This window comes from Heterodontus francisci, chromosome 37 (genome assembly GCF_036365525.1).
Source record: "Heterodontus francisci isolate sHetFra1 chromosome 37, sHetFra1.hap1, whole genome shotgun sequence".
NCBI lineage: Eukaryota > Metazoa > Chordata > Chondrichthyes > Heterodontiformes > Heterodontidae > Heterodontus > Heterodontus francisci.
The window spans coordinates 40,509,782-40,530,521 of record NC_090407.1 but is presented as its reverse complement, the minus strand read 5'-3'; the positions used below and the strand labels follow the sequence as shown (position 1 = coordinate 40,530,521).

Here is a 20,740-nt window from a genome sequence, read left to right as displayed (position 1 = left end):
TTTGCCAACGCAATTGGTTTCTCGATCTACCTGTACAAAAATTACTTCCTATGAACGTCAGCATGTGTTTTAAATGTGCTGTGCTGAGCACGTGTGTAAAAGCAAAGTATCCACCCTGGTCCTAGGGTGCAACCATCAGACATACAGAGCTGGACGATGAAGCTTCAGTTATGTGGAGATACTAGAGAAGCTGGGATTGTTCTCCTTAGAGAAGATTAAGGGGAGATGTAACAGAGGTGTACAAAATTATGAAAAGCTTTGATAGAGCAGATAGGGAGAAACTGGCAGGAGGGTGAGTGACCAGAGGACACAGATTTAGATGTTGGCAAAAGAACTGGGGGAGGAGGGGATTTTTTTTACTCTGAGTTAATGGTGATCTGGAATTCACCTACCTGAAAAGGTGGTGGAAGCAGATCAAATAGGAACTTTCAGAAGGGAAATTGATATATATTTGGAAAGAGACAAACTTGCAGGGCTATGGGGAAAGAGCAGGGGGGTGGGGTTAATTGGATAGCTCTTTCAAAGGCACGATGGGCTGAATGGCCTTTGTCTGTGCCATGTGGTTCTCTGTACAGAAATATAAATTTGCTTTAACAGGGAGTTCCTTGTTTTCATTCCAGCTGGCTGGTTGAGTTTTGGTGAGTTTACCTCTGTACCCCTCTTGCCCATTAATTGCTCACCTACAGTATTTGCATTTTTGACTCTACTTTGATTTTTTTTGGTACATTATTTATTATAAAAGAAAGTTACCAATGAGTTGTGAAAAACCATTAACCTACAGTTTTCTTTGAATGGTTCTTGCCTGATAGTAAGTCAGTGAGACAATTCCAACACTTCCACAGTAACTAATCGACTCTGGTTACCCCCCGAAAAACATACTGGGGAGGTTTAAAAGTTTAAACGGTGTTCCTAATTATTGGTTTTACACAATAACAGACAGACAGAAAATGATCATTTTACTCAGACAAAGACATTACATGGGAGCAACTGATGTAAAACAAATACACACACACACACACAAAGAGCCGAGGGCAGCATCAGCAAACCTGCACCAACACTAACTAAAGTCAACAGTGACAAAGATTCAGAGAAATCAAGGCAGCAAATCAGATTGCCTTTTATTATGAGAAGTGGCAGAGCAAGTTAAATAGCAGGTCAGAATTACCGCCAACCGCAGGAGACCAAGGCTAGCGGAGATTGAGGACTGCCGGCAGATAAGATTACCATCACAAACCCTTGTTAAAGGTCTCCTCCTTCAAATTTTCTTCATACACCATTTGGATAAATGTCACCCAAATATACACAAAAGCATTCCACATGAAAATGTAAAAAGAGCACTGTCGCTCAGTTGGAGCTTAGCATACCAGTGCAGGGCAACAGGAAACTCCTCCATAAGCCATCACAGGTCACTGAGGCCAGGATCTCCCCATCTAATCAGCTGTGATGCTAACCTTTTCTTTTAAAAATACGAACAGATTAATATTTATCCTGCAACACTTGAAGATTAACATAATAAACCTTTTCATTAAAGCACTTCACTCAAGAACATCTCTTTACAAGTCTCTAAGAGACTGGCACGACAACAATGGCGTGTTATTTCTGGTAGACATTTCACGATGGTACAATTTAATCTTTTTCTGTCATTAAAAAGCACTGTCCAGATCTACGATGCTCAGCAACTTCTCAACGGTCATGGTCGGAATCCAAATGTTTTATAAAATGTTAATGACTCAAACCAAAGAGTGTGACGTTCCACATCTGGGATCTGGTCCTCACCCTAAGGCAAGTGCAATGTATGAATCAGTTTTTGAAAGAGTCCCTATAATGAAGTACTAGAGGTCTGCTGTTATGTTTCAATAAACTCTCTTGGTTTAAGCTTTCCTTCTATTTTATTTATTTATTTTATTTTTTATTTAGAGATACAGCACTGAAACAGGCCCTTCGGCCCACCGAGTCTGTGCCGACCAACAACCACCTATTTATACTAATCCTACATTAATCCCATATTCCCTACCACATCCCCACCATTCTCCTACCACCTACCTACACTAAGGGCAATTTACAATGGCTAATTTACCTCTCAACCTGCAAGTCTTTGGCTGTGGGAAGAAACCGGAGCACCCGGAGGAAACCCACGCGGTCACAGGGAGAACTTGCAAACTCCGCACAGGCAGTACCCAGAACTGAACCCGGGTCGCTGGAGCTGTGAGGCTGCAGTGCTAACCACTGCGCCACTGTGTCACCCCATAAAATATTTCTATGAAGTATTTGATTTGGTATTTTCTCTGCATAGTTTCGCATCTGTAGGGTTGTCGCTGGTGTGTTGCTTCAAACAAAACATTTTGTCTGATAATGTTCCTGTGAAGCATTTAGAACACTCCAGTACATTAAAGGTGCAATATAAATGAGTTGTTGTTACTTGACTAGTTTTATTTGAAGATGTCCGCTTTGTGCTCAATAGTTTATTAGCAGCCCCAGCCATGGGTTGGTTGTGATGGATTAAACAAAGGGCAATTTGGACCCTTGCAGTGACCTTTGCCACTGACTACTGAATGGGAAAGTCATATTGCTGCAAGGTCCAGACAGGGCAGGCTGCTGATAAAGGAGTCATGGCAATAGAAATGTTTGAGTACAGAGACTTCATAAACCGGCCCTTTTAGCATCACTGGAAACCTTGTGATTTTCAACTAAAGCTTGAAATTTTAAAATCGGTCTCCATCACAACAAAGCAACCAATTGGCTTTTAATATGACCTATAATAGCACAAAATTAGTTTCCCCCCTTTTGAAAACATCGAAGGTTGCATATAAGTAACGGCACAGTCAGCAGCATGATGGAATAAATGCTTCTTACTCAAGGAGCTTCTGATAATCCACTCAAGTATCAGTCATGGCTCCATGGTAAGACACTGGTCTGTGAGTCAAAAGGTTGCAAGGTTCAAGTCAAACTCCCAAGACTTGACCACATAGTCTAGGCTGGCACTTCAATGTAGCACTGTCAGGAAGTGACATCTTTTGATGAATGGTGAACCAAGGTCCCGCTCAGGTGGATATAAAAGCACTCTTTGATAAGGAGCAGAGGAGTTCTCCAGGTGTCCTGGCTAACATCAGTCATTTATCTCACTGCTACATGTGTCGAGGTACTGATTATGACCAACCAGTCACTCAAGTAACAACATTTGCCCAATTAACTGTGACTGTATTTCAGAAGTAACTCATTGCCTGTGATGCACTTTGGGGTGTCCTGAAGATAAGAACGTCACTGTTAAATTGCAAGCTTTTTTCTGTGATCTCATCCCCTGGATTAATCCAGATAGCCTCACTAGTGGACACTGAGATCATAAAACATAAAAAGCACCACAGCTGGGAGGAAACTGCACTGGCCATTTCACACTTATAAAAGTATAGTAATTCTCTGTGAAGCAGTGCAACCAATCCCAACACAAGGCTAGGCTGTAAACATCCCAAGACTCCTTGTTACATTCAATTTGAGTTGACTAGAAGAATCCTAGCAAAGCAGTTTTTTGGCCTACTGCTAGTGCCTACAAGACACCAATGATACGAGAAAGTCAGAAAGTTGTGGCAGTAGCCCTAATGTATGAATTGTACAAATACTTCCTTTTTTAATGCCCATTCTCTCAGCTAACCTGATTGAATTATTCATGGCAAAGTATAAAATAAATAAAAGGGCGGCACGGCAGCACAGTGGCGCAGTGGTTAGCACTGCAGCCTCACAGCTCCAGCGACCCAGGTTCAGTTCTGTACTGCCTGTGTGGAGTTTGCAAGTTCTCCCTGTGACCACGTGGGTTTCCACCGGGTGCTCCGATTTCCTCCCACAGCCAAAGACTTGCAGGGTGATAGGTAAATTGGCTATTGTAAATTGCCCTTAGTGTAGGTAGGTGGTAGGAGAATTCAGGGAAGATGGGGATGTGGTAGGGAATATGGGATTAATGTAGGATTAGTATAAATGGGTGGTTGATGGTCAGCATAGACTCGGTGGGCCAAAGGGCCTGTTTCAGTGCTGTATCTCTCTATGACTCTATATTAAAAGAAAAATAGTCCAATACACACATAATGCAGCAAATATTGGACCCGGTTCAGGACTGTAACAATCAAAACAAGGAAGACAAAACAAAGACACACTACAGGAAAAGTAAGTCATTACAAAGAGTAAGCAATGTGCTCATTCTCACAGCTTTTGCTTAACCACAATACTCATTTTTTTTTTGTATATATAAATGCACACAAATGCAAGCTTAAAGCTTCGTTCACATATAAAGCCACCTGCACCCAGAAGTAACAGAATAGCTTGAAGTTCAACTAACCCAGCACAGCACCTCTTCCCAAGGATGTGAAAGGAATTGTGGAAACAGAACTACAAGCGCAGCAGCTGCCCTGCATACCATGGGAATCTTACCTTGGAAGTTTGTAGCCTACCACAGCCATTTCTGCATGGCCAACCAGAACAATTCTTGCACCAAACAAAGCGCCTGAACCTATAAACACTTTATTACATCAATCGTGTTAAACACCCAAAACAGTGAGCTCTTAAATGAGGTAAAATATTAGAAACATCAATGCTACATTTCTCAAAATAATAATACACTTTAACAAACTATTTCTTTGCAACTCCTACAGAAACATCTGTGATTATTTCAAAGGCACATATGATTAATTAGGTTCTGATTATGACCAGTCATTCTCTTGTTGATGCTCAAGCAATTGATGGATACTCATTTACCTGACAGCTTCCAACTTACCACATACGAAAATAGCAAATAGAGAATGGGGAATAACGAGCATGTTCAAGCATACTGTACCCTGAGCACCTTAAAGTTTCAACTGATAGCTAAGATTGTTTGCCCGAGAGGTGCTCACAAGACCACTGCATCCCTGTAGTTACAGGAGAAAATAATTGGGGAGATGCTGGTAATGCCACTAGCGAACTAGGGGCCCAGGCTTTAACATTACACACAACATTCCCTTAATCTTTAACATTTGGCATTACTGCTTCTTTTTCTGGGTGAACTAAAACTCAAAACATGCTCAGATGGCGGTCTGAATTGATGATGATCAACAGTGACCTGTTTGGCTTCCAAAGAGAATTTTATTTGTATTCTTAGAATTAATTCCAATTTTGAAAACATTTCAAATGGTCTAAGTTCTGTCTGCATTTTAGAACTCGAGGCACATAACTGTGCAGCTCGCATTGTGAAGAAATCTAGATGTAGCACCTCATCTGCTCAATGCAAAAGTTTTCACACCCAATCATCTCATCCTGTAACTTCATATAACAGAAAGCCACTTAATCGTCTGGAAGGATACAGGATATCAAAGAGTAGAATAATCACTGTGCCCCAATGAGATGCAGGCTCGTGCTATACCTCAGGGAGCTGCAGGAGCCACTAATATGAGAGTGCATTGTGCTTATTTAACAAAACAAAGTCTAGCAAACCGGTCAGGAACGACAAACATCCTTTTCAGTTAAAGCTGCAGCCTATTTTGATGTGCCACACTTCAAAAAACACGAGTTCTGCATCACACTTGGGAATCAACAAAGTCACCAATGCTGCCTTGGATGTTGGCTGCTTGGACACTTTGACAGAATGATTAAAGGTTGACTTTCGAACCCAGTAAGGAGGAGTATATTCTCAGCATTGGAACTAAATTATTACAAATAAATAAAATCAAATTAGATTTCTTTCAGGAAATATTTTGTGAAACAGTATTCGAGTAATTTGTAACAGCACATGTGGTAAGTGTAGCATGTTTGGGAGGATCAGCTGACTATGGACCCATGGTTTCCAAAGCTTTCCATTGCAAGGATTTTCCTCACCTCATGCCTGGGTCATTTGTAAACTAATTGCTGGATTTATTGCTATGATTAGTCAATAACTCTATCATTGTATCACATGACTACCAGAAGGGTAGAAGACGAACGAGATGAGTCTTGCTCTTTTTTTGGTCCATCAGTTCCGGTGTTCCTATATTCCAACTTACACCTAAAAAGGAGCATCCAAACTGGGGCATGTGGACTCCAAGGCAGCTCAGTTTTATTTGCTGGTTTTTCCTCTTTCAATGCTGTGGGCCTTGGGATTTGGAAATGGCTGTTCATAGTGCTATAATAATATAAACAGTGGCTAAATCCTAAATCAGAACACCAAGATTGGTTAGTGCTAGGCAAACTAATGGAGCGTGGGTTCAAGCTTCACATGTGGCCCACAAGGCTCCACGATAAGACACCTGTGCAGCCCACAAAGACCAAAAAAGGCTTGGACGCTCCAGATATAGCCGGTAATTTCACAAAGCTCCATTCTGAGTATGTAGCCACTCTCGATGGATCAAAGGCAGGGCTTTGACACTATCAGACCAATTCTGTGAGCCATCCTCCAGCCGAGTGAAGCTCAGTTCTGGAAGTGCTTGCACTTCGGAGCAACATGGAAAATCATAGCTCAGCTGGCAACACATGATAACTGTCGAGTGAAACCCTGTACATGTCAGAATGATGATGCTTAGCTAAAGAGAAATCACAGAACAGTAAACCAATTCTGAACAAAGCAGGTTGTGAAAATGCTGATTGATATCATTATGAATCTTTATTATCATAAACGGAAATGCACAGAATTATTTTTTTAAAAAGACTGACGTTTTTAAAAAGTGTATAACGCAAACACAAGATAGAAATAATTACTTAAATAGAAGTTACCAGCTCATTTGTGATTTAAAAATACAACTGCTTTTTTTAAGCTTTGTAATCATTGTCCAGAAGGTACGATACCTGAAAAGAAACCAGAATGTGTAGCACGGAAAACAGAACAGAAGTTATTCCCTGTCAGTTAATAGATAGGAGTGGTTATTCTTTACTGCCCATCCAGCTTTCTGGGTAATTCCATTACCCAGAAATGCTATTAAACTCTCAATCTCCACAGCAAATGGTCAATGGTGATTTATCTTGATGGTGAACATAAGCAGAACCAAGTATGTTCTAAAAACTGCCAGCAATACAGTTTTTATCGGTATTCAGTTTTTATCAAGTATTCTTCTGGGCAAAAAGTCAAAACAGCATCAATGTTGTAAGTAAATGACTGCCATCAGGTGGAGATGGGTGAGTGAAATAAAGTGAACCTGAATTTGAACCCAGAAAATCAGAACAATTAAAAGGTTTGAAATTCAGTCTTTTTTTTTTAAACTTTAGTATTGCCTTGGAGATTTTATACTTGCACACATTGCAGAGCTGACCACAATGTTGTGGCTCATTGACGACAGTAATTAACCAATTGATAAATGTACAACAGTCTAAGGGATGCAGGACATGCACTACAAGAAAGATGCTCAATTTAAGTGAAATGATCGATAAGCCTTCAGCAGGCGGACCGCCAGCATTCTATTAAAAACAACCTAGATTCAAGTTAATTTGAAGAGTGTGCAGAAGTACAATATAATGCCCATTTTCTTTGGGCACAGTGATTCAATATGTGAATCAAAAAGAGACTAACTTGTTGACTTCAATAAATTATTACCCCTGACTGGCTTCTGTACATATTATTCCAATAGAACAAATCAGTCACTTGTATTGAGGTAGTTATTTGCACCCCATTACTGTTTGAAATGAGCTACATTTTACTTTCACAAACTACATTACATAACACCTTCAAAACTTTTGACAATTTACTTTGTACTTTGTTTTATACAGATAAGTGCAAAAGAATCTCGTTCAGTTCTCAGTGAATCTCAGTGAACCTGACGTTTCAGCAAATAAGATTCTCAAGCACAAAACCAGCTAAGTGTCTTCACATATTTTTCATTAAGCTGAACTCTAAAAGTCAGCATTGAAGCTCATCAATCTGGGATAATTTTTACTGGTATGGCTAGACGGCCCAGTGTAATATAGAGAGGCAGGTCCTTGTTTTTGCTATTTGAGTTGGAATTGTGATATCCTCCTCGTAGTAGTTGCAGGATGTCTAGAGCAGTTGGTTTTTTCGACTTTCTCCTTCTGCCTCCTGACAGTTTGTTTTTGGGGGGAGCATCACCATCACACTTTTTGGTCTGCAACCTACTTATTGGTCGACTTTCCGATCTTTTCAGGGCCAGTGCAGTTGTTGGGAGCGTCGTTGCAAGCATCAACAGCGGGTCTACGTTTTCAGAAATCTTCCTGGCAGACACCAATGTTGGCAGCGTTCTTGTTTTGCCTGCAATTTTAGGCTGTGTCGTCAGCGGGGACAATGTAGTAGCACCTGATTTAAAGAATGTCTTTCCTCTCCGATGGATGGATGCAGCATTACTACCTGATGATGGGTGTTTGATTTTATGCCTCTGAGACCCACCTCTATCACGTGCTGCTGCTGAAGGTTTCACAGCCGTATTAAGATGTTCTGTTTTACCACGTTTTGTTTTATCCTTAGACCGTGTTGGTGCTTTTCTACCAGGTTTTGTTTTATGCTTCGAGTGCCCAGATACATTTTCCCCAGGTTTTCTTTTACTTTGAGATTCTGTGATTGTTTTACCACCAGAGTTTATTTTACCTTTAGTCCTAGCTGAGTTTGTTGCATTCTTTACAGTTTCTACATAACCGGGTTTCACTTTCATTCTTGATACCCGTAAATGTGATTTTGTGGGTTTCTCTAGCACAGCTCTAGGAACTGGTCGAGTCGTCAAATCCTTTGGCTTTATGATGACCGTAGTCACATTTGAATACAATGCAAATGTAGTAGATGAGACTAGTTGAAGTGTGACTGCAGACTCCATGGTTATTGTTGATATAGTTGTTGTGGAGATCTGCTTGACAACAGCTCTGCCTTTACCAAATAGAGCTGAATTTTTACGCCCATTAGCAGACTTTCCAAATTTCTTCTTAACCTGGACTTTGCCCACGGACTGCACTGGAGAAGCTGTAGATTTGACATGTGGCCGTACAGTTGTCAAGGAAGCAACAGCAGAAGCTGCTTTTCTGTGAAAGCGAAATGCTTTGCTTTTTACTTGTGCTGGTGTGCTGAGAGGGGGATTTTTAACAGAAGGTCTTTTGGAAACAAACTTCGCAGTTTTGTTCTTGCTTCCGTAAGCTGCTGGCTTCACTTTCGATCTTGTTCTGGAGTACTTTGTAAATGGATTTGTGGGAGAGCTGGTGGTAGTTTTAGTGAGGTCCGGTTGATCACTATTGGTGAGTGAGGTCCTCCTTTTCTTCACCTCCGAGATTTCCTCAGCCAAAGCTGCAAAACCATCAATAAGAATCTCCAGCCGTACTTGCAAAGCGGTCAGCTTGTCATCAACATCTGCAAACTTCCACTGCAAGTCGGAAATCAGCCTATCTTTGGGAGGGGCTGACAGCAGGCGCGTGAGGTTCTTCAGCTGCAAGCTTAAATTATCTTGCCTCTTCTGTAAATGCTTGAAACCGTCTTTAAGGTCCAAGCCTGTGTCCTCTAACATCGTTAGTCTTCTGTTGAAGCTGATGAGGGAGGTTTTCATCAAGTGTCTGAACTTATAGGTCCTCCGTTTTGAGGTGGTCTTGACCACTGACAGCATTTTTGTTACTCCTGTTGGCACGGTGACTGCATCTGCACTGGAAGTGTTACTCATTTTTCCCACATCCCCATTTATTAGACCTGTGGTGTTAGTGTCTGTCGCATTCCCACTCAGATCTTCTACACTGTCCCTGGACCCACCTTCCGTAATCTTCTGACACTCAGCTGGAATCAGCTCCTTGGACTCCAGCTTTACTGGCTGAATCCAAACTTTGCAGAATTCTGTCAGATTTCTTCTTAAAGGATTAAAAGGTCTTGGTCAGCAAACAAAAACATCTTTTCCTTCTTTAAAGAAATATTTACATAGAATTTGACACTTTGGCCTCGCACCGATAGCTACATGGTTAGTTTAAATCGGTTTTATTTTAGACCGGTTGCTTTGAGCGGTTTTAATTTGAGCACAAAGACTGGCTGCTGAAAACTCTATTGTTTACAACAATAGACATGTTTCAGTCAATTTTCTTTGGTATATACATACTTGTGTGTCATGCGGAAAGGCTTTTATGTAACAACCTGCAAATCTTTGCAAGCCCTGACCAACAAGTAGCCAACATGGTAGCCCCATGTTAGTGCACAGATTAGTTAGCAGCAGAAGCAGAGCAACACGAGCTTGGTTAGGCAGTGATTAAAGCACAGGCCCCAGCCTAGTCTGTACATGAAGCTCAATTATTATCCTCGCACCAAAATCTGCTCTCACCTGCTCCTTATCTCAATGCAATCCTCAAAAAACTATTACTGTTCCAAAAAACAACTCTCATCCTGAATTTTACTGCATTTGCAGGCTGTCGTAAGCTGGACAGTAAACTGAGCTCCGCCACATAGAAGGCAGAGAATGCAAACCAGGTCTAACATTTGTATTGTATACAGATAATTCCAAACAACTCACTCATGACTTGAAACAAAGAGAAGCACCAACTCGAAAGTGAGAACGCTGGGACCTGGAAACTCCTCTATATTCACTACCAGCTTTGTATAACTAACTTGGGAATTTTATTTTTTATTTTATTTTTTTATTTTATTTAGAGATACAGCACTGAAACAGGCCCTTCGGCCCACCGAGTCTGTGCCGACCATCAATCTCTCATTTATACTAATCCTACACTAATCCCATATTCCTACCACATCCCCACCTGTCCCTATATTTCCCTACCACCTACCTATACTAGGGGCAATTTATAATGGCCAATTTACCTGTCAACCTGCAAGTCTTTTGGCTGTGGGAGGAAACCGGAGCACCCGGAGGAAACCCACGCAGACACAGGGAGAACTTGCAAACTCCACACAGGCAGTACCCAGAATTGAACCCGGGTCGCTGGAGCTGTGAGGCTGCGGTGCTAACCACTGCGCCGCCCCTATTTCAAGACTGTTTATTGCTCATCTCAATAAAGCTGACCATCCAATTGCAAGGAAATTACTTAAAAACACAACATACATTAAGGTTTTGCAATCCAACTGACCAGTAGTTTTTGCATAGTATTATGGAGACAGCCTGAAACCCCTCTCATTACCTATGTTATTAATGAGGTCTTCCCGACAAAGCCCATTTTCCAGTTGATTTGGGTGACGCTAAAGCAACAAATGGAACGTGTCAGCTGTAGTGAGGATTAAACTGACAACAAGGGACCAATAACAAAGGACTCTGCCCTGAGAGTTAACAGTGCAAACAAGTCCGACTCTGTTCAGTTGTTCAAGTTGCCTCCTCGATGCTGTACAGCTGGAAAGTGTGCTCTCATTTCACACATTGAAAAATCTTTGAGAAAATCCCCAGGCATGGTAGTAAAACCAAACCACAAACGTACACATTTGGATGTTGTAATGGGAGAACTAGGCTATTCGAAGGGTGAGTTACAATGGGTGGAACTTTTTTTCCCTTATCCTTTGACCTTTGTGCACATTAGAAAAGAACCTCTTTAATTTCACAAATGGTTTTTACAGTGATTAATGTTAACGGCACCATTATTGTCTATCTGTAAGAATAAGTGCAATTTAAAGAAATATTGCTATCACGGCCCAACAAAAGATGTTAATTAATCATTATAGAAGTGTGGGAATATGCAAACAGGTGGCACGAAAATGAACACTAACCACACACCCAGTGCCAGCAGCTGGACTAAAGCTACTGGAACCCGCAGTAGGGGCTCGATCCTTGCTAAGCCACTCCGTTGACACACATTACAGGGAGTGTCCTGCAGCAGCTCCACTGAATCGAGGAGGGCAATTTCAAAGCACTCCACTGGGGCACTCTCAATCCCTCCAATCCAGGGTCATTAATCTGTAGTTGGGAAATAGACACTTGTAACGGAGCCACTCTGAAACCCTTCCAGTAACTGACATCACCAGAGCAGCCTAATGGGGAGACTTTGAGACGAGACTTTCGGGTCTAGTGGTGGCTGGCAAATATTCATTCCAAGAGAAAAAATTCAAGTATATTTCAGGAGTGTTTATCATTTTCTTCTATTACTCAGAGCAATTTTAACAGGACCACTCCCTCAAAACTTTCCTATGCCTTTTTAGAAAACTGTGGTTTTATTGATCTCTCAACCTTTGTCTCTGCATTAGCTACTTTGATGGATTTTAACAGTGAGGGCATCGTACCAACAGCCAATATTTATCTGCCCAATAGTCTCTTCACTCTGACGAATGAGGAGTCACAGCTTTCAACCACATAGTACAGAGTAAGCATTATAATTGGAACTTGCAGCTCAGTGGTAGCACTCTCAACAATGAGCAGCAAAAGTCTGTGGGTTCGAGCCCCACTCTGGTGACTTCAGCACATATTCCAAGCTGACACTTTAGTGCAGTACGGAGGGAGTGCTGCAGTATCAGATGTGCCAGCTTTCAGATGAGATGTTAAACTGAGACCCTCTCTGACCTCTCAGGTGTAAATCTACTAAGCCAAAGTCCAATGATCCCTTGTTAGTTAACCCAGGAAACCTGCCACCTAACTGCAGAGTGGGAGATAACCTGAGACAATTCCAGGACATTGCAGCTTCAACCTCACTGAAAGAAACATCATTCTTGTGCTTACAAAATCACACAGCTGCAAGGAAACAATTCAACAGCGTGGTAGAAGGTCAGAACAGACACTATCTAAAAGTTGTTATTAAAAAATTGGAAGTTGCGCTAAACTTCTATAAATCACTAGTTAGACCGGAGTTAGAGTATTGTGCCTAATTCTGGGCACCACAATGTAGGAAGGATGTTAAGGCCTTAAATAGGGTGAAGAGATGGTTCATTAGAATGGTACCAGGGATGCAGGACTTCAGTTGTGCGGAGAAACAAGAGAAGTGGGGTTGATCTCCTTAGAGCAGAGAAAGTTAATGGAAGGTAGAGGTGTTCAAAATCATTAAGGGTTTTAATAGAGTAAATAAGGAGAAACTGTTTCCGCTGGCAGGAGGGTCAGTAATCGAGGACAGAGATGTAAGATAATTGGCAAAAGAACGAGAGGCAATATGAGGAAAACATTTTTTTTTTTATTGCAGCGAGTTGTGGCGAACTGGAAAGCACTGCCTGAAAGGGTGGTGGTAGCAGATTCATTCATAATTTTCAAAAGGAAATTAGGTAAATATTGTAAAAGAAGAAAAATTTGCAGAGCTATTGCAAGGGAAAGGGAAGGGAAATAGGACTAATTAGTCAACTCTTTCGATGGGCTAAATGGGCTTCTGTGCTATATGATCCTGTGATGTTAAATCTAGAAGTGCTGATTAAGATGAAGGGTCAGATTTGAGGAAGTTAATATGCCTTAGTTATGCCTAGAATGAGTGTTGAGCATTGCCTAGCCAACTACATGTCTACAACGTTAACACCAACCTCTGAACTCCGATACACAATGTAAATGCACTACTTCCTACTCAAGCTATCCTTAAGGCCTCTGTGGGTAAGACTAACAATTAGGTACCACGCTCTTTTGTTCTATAGGTCTATGCCCATTAGGAAGCTGACTGAAACTGACCCAACTTACTTTACAAAAGATTCAAATTGGTAGAGAGGGGGATCTTTCAGCCTTCGCCATGGACCGATTTCAAACTCTGGTTTGGAGGAAAAATATTTCTGACGATACCAACCGATCACCAAATACAAATCTGTTCAAAACACAGTATTGTTTCAGTTGCTGTTAATTGTCAAGTGAATTGCTATGTTCCACATGGTCGTTTCTCACTGGAAGGTAACAGCTAAAGGCAGTGCCAATCAGGCTGTACCCAGATGTACTGGTCAGCAACACAGGATTAATCACACACCAAAATCTTCCAGATCCCAGCAAAACTGTCTGAGCAGGAATGAGGAGATAAGCAGGTAGGCTGAGCTGTCCCAATCTGTCAAAGTAACAGCTTTACAGGGGGTTGTGGGTGGGATACGCCTGGCACCAGGCTATGCAATGGCAATTTGCATACTGTGTGTCCATGTGTTTCAGTGGGATCGGGTAATATACAGAGCTAGATTAAATAAACATGGGAGAAAAAAAATCAGGAATACTGTTTACGGAGACAGGCGTGTACTAACGAGATTGTGCGCTTGATGGTGGAGAAGGAGACTGGGGGGAACCAGAGGGGACTGCGGGATTGTGAGATGGAAATATCCAGCCACAAAGACAACATAATCAGACATTAAACAGTCATGTCCAACTCACTGGGTGTGATATTATCATTCAGCATACTGTATTATAGCTTTTTTTTTTAATACTGTTCTCCCATTGGATGGATGCTCAGGCCTAAATAATCCACAAAAGTTCATAAAATTTGCTGTTTGCAATTACATCTAATTTGCACCCAGTGTGAAGAATAAAAGCTATACTCTCTAAATAACGTCAGACTAAGTAGCAGATACATATTTTGCTTTCCATGAATCAAAATTCACAATTGTAACAGGACCATAAGAGACAAAAATGCACAGCAATCACCACTACAATAAGCCTCAGTACAGACGCACGAGAGTGTCCAAGCCCACCAACAAGCACCTGAAAATCATCCCTCTGCAACTATAGAGGAGCTCCCACAACACAAAGCACCAACTCCACCTGAATCATGCAGAGTTCTCTGGCTTTTCCACAGTTTGTAAGGCTTAACATATCTTGTTACGATTAACCCATTTTTATAGAAGCTGAAAACTCAGGATCCTAGTCTGTTGGTCAAAAGGAAGCCCCAGCCATCAGCTGTATCGACAGAGCCTGCCAATCAGCTGTAGACCAGATGCCTCACTCCCATTATGGCCTGAAAGAATTCCCCTCTCCTTCTAAGGAACCGTACAGATTTAACAGTGAACTCAAAACATCCCCAATGGTGATGATTGATAACAATAGGGAATATACTAATGACCGTTAAAATCAGCTCTGCCCTTCCAGCATCCGCCTCAGGGAGGGAGGCAGTTATTGAGTGCTCCTTCCAGTCATGTTTACTATTCAAACCTTGGGTTCTCCCCAGACTCTCAACATATCGCATGCAGAAGATCCTATTTGTCTCCGTGGATATACAGCTCTCTAATAAATTACTTTCAATATACTACACCCCATTAACAGAGATTGGCAAGTTTCATTTCAATGGCATTTGCAGAATAATCCAACAGCAATGACATCCAAATCAGATAACCTCCTACAGTTATTTTAAAGGCATCTTGTATGACTGGTTTATTGTCTTTATAGAAAATCACATAGTACCTTTCTGTTCATTTTACTACAGTTGCTGAGGCTGGATTTTCTATACATTATGCTTCATTCTCCTGCATGCTCAATGTACTACTGAGAGTTTGGGAGAAGTTATATGTGAGTTGTCTGCTTTCAACAGAGGTAGTGTGGTGTCATATTCCTGATAAAGAATGGAGTTCCGCTATAGAAGGATTTTCAACCTTAATACTGCTTTCTTTGCAGGGAGTTACCAGTGGAAGCAGTGACACACTGCACAAGGAGGCTTTACTGTTAACTTTAAAATCCCCATACCCACCATGACTGAGATGAGCCAATCTTATTCTCATTGGAGCTCTATGCCATCAGATAAAAAGGGACATTAATCCCTTCTCTATCTGGGCTGGATTGTATCCTGGCTCTGAGATACAGTGTGCTGAAACAATACTTCATCAACTCTGAGAAAACGTCTTTCCGTTTTGAAGTTGGTATCCCTACCAAAGAAAGCAGACTTCAACTGAAAATCGTAAAACAGATCTTCGCTTTTTAAGTTGAATCCCCAAGTCCATGAGCAGCAGGAACTTCTTGTCGTTACAGAATTACTGCTAAAAGTATAAAGAACCTGCTGTTAAGTCAGGGATTCACTTTATACAGACTCGGTTAAATTGAACCCTTTCACCGGAGTACTACAATAGTTAGGACTAAACAAAATGTTTCCTGGATGGCAACTGTATTTGAATATGTTGGTCCAGTTTTGGGTATTTTACACTGATGCCTCGAGGCAATTAGTAAACAACATGAACGTAAAAGAGATAGACATCTGAAGCAGAACTTGGTACATATAAGCCGGTGAAGGGGTCAGTACATCTGAATGAGATGCTGGTTCATGGAAATGACACCACTCTGGAAGCAGCTCTATGTATTAGATTTAGTAAGTGAGCTTTTGGACTAATTACTTGTAATACCCACTTAGGAAATATTGTAAATGTACAGTCAAAAGAGTCATGACAAACGAAGCCGCAAGAGGGTCTGGCAGACTATACCTTTCGCAATTTTTGCCTTCGTAACCGTTAGGGCACTGATCACAAGTCGCCTGTCCGTCTGTGTCCAGGAAACAAGTTGGGGAGAACCTGAGTGGAAAATAAAACCATTAAAAAAAATCTGAGCTAACCACTTTTCAAGATTTTAGATCAAGATTTCCACACTGGCTACCCCAAGTGCAATGCTCCAGTGACTCAGAGACAAGTAAAAGGTATTTGAAAAATGTAAAAATTTAACTTTTTTTTTTGCAGGTTTTTACTGACGTTTCACCCAACTCATCCAACCTGATGAAAGTTTGTTACAACCAATGTGGAAAATTCCCTGCCTTTTGTAGCATTCTGGCTGGAACTTTTGATCAGTGGGTCAGATAGTCACTCAAACTTCTAAAACGACTGAGTCCACTGAAAAAGACATTTTCACTTCATCTCACGAAGGATTTGAAAGCAGCTCAGATACAGGGGAAGCAAACGTGTGTCACACAGAAGCAGAAACCTGTCAAAGCACAAAGAATGGATTGTTCTGTGAATCTTCAGAAGGTCTTTGATCCAGATTTCTGGCTGCAATACCAAACGCTCAGGTATAAACTTGTCTTGGCAGTAACATGTGATGAGCAATGGCGAATTATCATGTTTTTCACTGTCTGATTCTCTTCATTTGAATGGCCAAATTTTCTATTCAACTCCAGAAACAACCCACACTGACCACTCACTGAACACCAGGAACCATCCACACTGACCACTCACTGAACACCAGTAACCATCCACACTGACCACTCACCGAACACCAGTAACCATCCACACTGACCACTCACTGAACACCAGGAACCACCCACACTGACCACTCACTGAACACCAGGAACCATCCACACTGACCACTCACTGAACACCAGTAACCATCCACACTGACCACTCACCGAACACCAGTAACCATCCACACTGACCACTCACTGAACACCAGGAACCACCCACACTGACCACTCACTGAACACCAGGAACCATCCACACTGACCACTCACTGAACACCAGGAACCATCCACACTGACCCCTCACTGAACACCAGTAACCATCCGCACTGACCACTCACTGAACACCAGGAACCATCCACACTGACCACTCAGTGAACACCAGGAATCATCCACACAGACCACTCACTGAACACCGGAGTCATCCACATTGACCACTCACTGAACACCAGGAATCATCCGCACTGACCCCTCACTGAATACCAGGAACCATCCGCACTGACCCCTCACTGAACACCAGGAACCATCCGCACTGACCACTCACTGAACACCAGGAACCATCCGCACTGACCACTCACTGAACACCAGGAATCATCCACACTGACCACTCACTGAACACCAGGAATCATCCACACTGACCACTCACTGAACACCAGGAATCATCCACACTGACCACTCACTGAACACCAGGAATCATCCACACTGACCACTCACTGAACACCAGGAATCATCCGCACTGACCACTCACTGAACACCAGGAATCATCCGCACTGACCACTCACTGAACACCAGGAATCATCCACACTGACCACTCACTGAACACCAGGAACCATCCGCACTGACCACTCACTGAACACCAGGAATCATCCACACTGACCACTCACTGAACACCAGGAACCATCCGCACTGACCACTCACTGAACACCAGGAATCATCCACACTGACCACTCACTGAACACCAGGAATCATCCACACTGACCACTCACTGAACACCAGGAACCATCCGCACTGACCACTCACTGAACACCAGGAATCATCCACACTGACCACTCACTGAACACCAGGAATCATCCACACTGACCACTCACTGAACACCAGGAATCATCCACACTGACCACTCACTGAACACCAGGAATCATCCGCACTGACCACTCACTGAACACCAGGAATCATCCGCACTGACCACTCACTGAACACCAGGAACCATCCACACTGACCACTCACTGAACACCAGGAACCATCCGCACTGACCACTCACTGAACACCAGGAATCATCCACACTGACCACTCACTGAACACCAGTAACCATCCACACTGACCACTCACTGAACACCAGGAATCATCCGCACTGACCACTCACTGAACACCAGGAACCATCCACACTGACCCCTCAGTGAACACCAGGAACCATCCACACTGACCACTCACTGAACACCAGGAATCATCCACACTGACCCCTCACTGAACACCAGGAATCATCCACACTGACCACTCACTGAACACCAGGAATCATCCACACTGACCACTCACTGAACACCAGGAACCATCCACACTGACCACTCACTGAACACCAGGAACCATCCACACTGACCACTCACTGAACACCAGGAACCATCCACACTGACCACTCACTGAACACCAGGAACCATCCACACTGACCACTCACTGAACACCAGGAACCATCCACACTGACCAGTCACTGAACTCCAGGAACCATCCACACTGACCACTCACTGAACACCAGGAACCATCCACACTGACCACTCACTGAACACCAGGAATCATCCGCACTGACCACTCACTGAACACCAGGAACCATCCACACTGACCACTCACTGAACACCAGGAACCATCCACACTGACCACTCACTGAACACCAGGAACCATCCACACTGACCCCTCACTGAACACCAGGAACCATCCACACTGACCACTCACTGAACACCAGGAACCATCCACACTGACCACTCACTGAACACCAGGAACCATCCACACTGACCACTCACTGAACACCAGGAACCATCCACACTGACCACTCACTGAACACCAGGAACCATCCACACTGACCACTCACTGAACACCAGGAACCATCCACACTGACCACTCACTGAACACCAGGAACCATCCACACTGACCAGTCACTGAACTCCAGGAACCATCCACACTGACCACTCACTGAACACCAGGAACCATCCACACTGACCACTCACTGAACACCAGGAACCATCCACACTGACCACTCACTGAACACCAGGAACCATCCACACTGACCACTCACTGAACACCAGGAACCATCCACACTGACCAGTCACTGAACTCCAGGAACCATCCACACTGACCACTCACTGAACACCAGGAACCATCCACACTGACCACTCACTGAACACCAGGAATCATCCGCACTGACCACTCACTGAACACCAGGAACCATCCACACTGACCACTCACTGAACACCAGGAACCATCCACACTGACCACTCACTGAACACCAGGAACCATCCACACTGACCCCTCACTGAACACCAGGAACCATCCACACTGACCACTCACTGAACACCAGGAATCATCCGCACTGACCACTCACTGAACACCAGGAACCATCCACACTGACCACTCACTGAACACCAGGAATCATCCACACTGACCACTCACTGAACACCAGGAACCATCCACACTGACCACTCACTGAACACCAGGAATCATCCGCACTGACCACTCACTGAACACCAGGAATCATCCACACTGACCACCGGAATCATCCACACTGACCACTCACTGAACACCAGGAATCATCCACACTGACCACCGGAATCATCCACACTGACCACTCACTGAACATCGGAGACTTCCACACTGACCACTCCCTGAACACCGGAGTCATCCACACTGACCACTCCCTGAACACCGGAGTCATCCACACTGACCACTCACTGAACATCGGAGACTTCCACACTGACCACTCCCTGAACACCAGGAACCATCCACACTGACCACTCACTGAACACCAGGAATCATCCACACTGACCATTCACTGAACATCTGGAATGAATCCAAAGGAGATGCACATCCTCACGTTTGTTCCGACGTCACTGTTGCTCATCTGAGCTCCTTTGAATCAACTGAGTGAGCTCCCGCTGTGGTTAAAATCACTCCCTCACCACACTAAATCCATTTGCCGTTTTTAATACTCCAAAATGCAAAATGCCCCACCTCTACTGAAAATGCCATTCTTGGCAATTTCAAAATTCGGGTAATGGCTCTGCTTCACATGATTAGGCTGCTGTTAAAGCTAAGCCCTTGCTTGTTCTGAATGACCTTGATTTACTCAATTTCTTTATCTCGTCCCTGATCATATTAGTACTTAAGCTATCTCAGACATTTCCTCAAATCCAGTCCTAACTCAAAAGTATCTTCCTGCTGGGCTTTTCAAGCTATGAGAATACCTGGTAACAAATCTTGTACTTTGTAACTCTGTCCCATCTTGCTTGGTCTTATAACTCAGCTCATTGGGATGGTCTTTGCTGCCTTTCCTTGGTCATCTTGCAGCGTTTAACTCTTCCTATCCTTCCATTTACACAGGTAAAGTAACGAACTAGCATTAATCATGTTCCACTCTATCTCACCCATCAGATCAACAGCCATTATTGAGCCTCCTCTCAATAGTTCACCCCACCTTGCCTGACATACTGAACCAACTCCGCTCCCAATTTTATAAAACTGCTAACACAGCTGATAACTGTAACTTGATTGAAAAGAAACACCAACTACTTTGTTCCCATTCGTTCAGAAGCCAGTCCTCTGGTCCTTTACCAAAGAATCTTACATA

At 43.0% G+C, this 20,740-nt stretch overlaps 1 protein-coding gene across 6 annotated transcripts in view; it reads right to left on the bottom strand.

The window, feature by feature from the left end:
• hspg2 (heparan sulfate proteoglycan 2) overlaps nucleotides 1–20,740 on the bottom strand; it is a 528,081-nt gene that overhangs the window by 222,684 nt on the left and 284,657 nt on the right. For all 6 annotated transcript variants that reach the window (XM_068017554.1, XM_068017556.1, XM_068017557.1 and 3 more), the window contains exon 29: nucleotides 16,175–16,261. In XM_068017554.1, coding sequence (XP_067873655.1) covers nucleotides 16,175–16,261 — 87 coding nt within the window. The remainder of the gene's footprint in view (nucleotides 1–16,174; nucleotides 16,262–20,740) is intronic.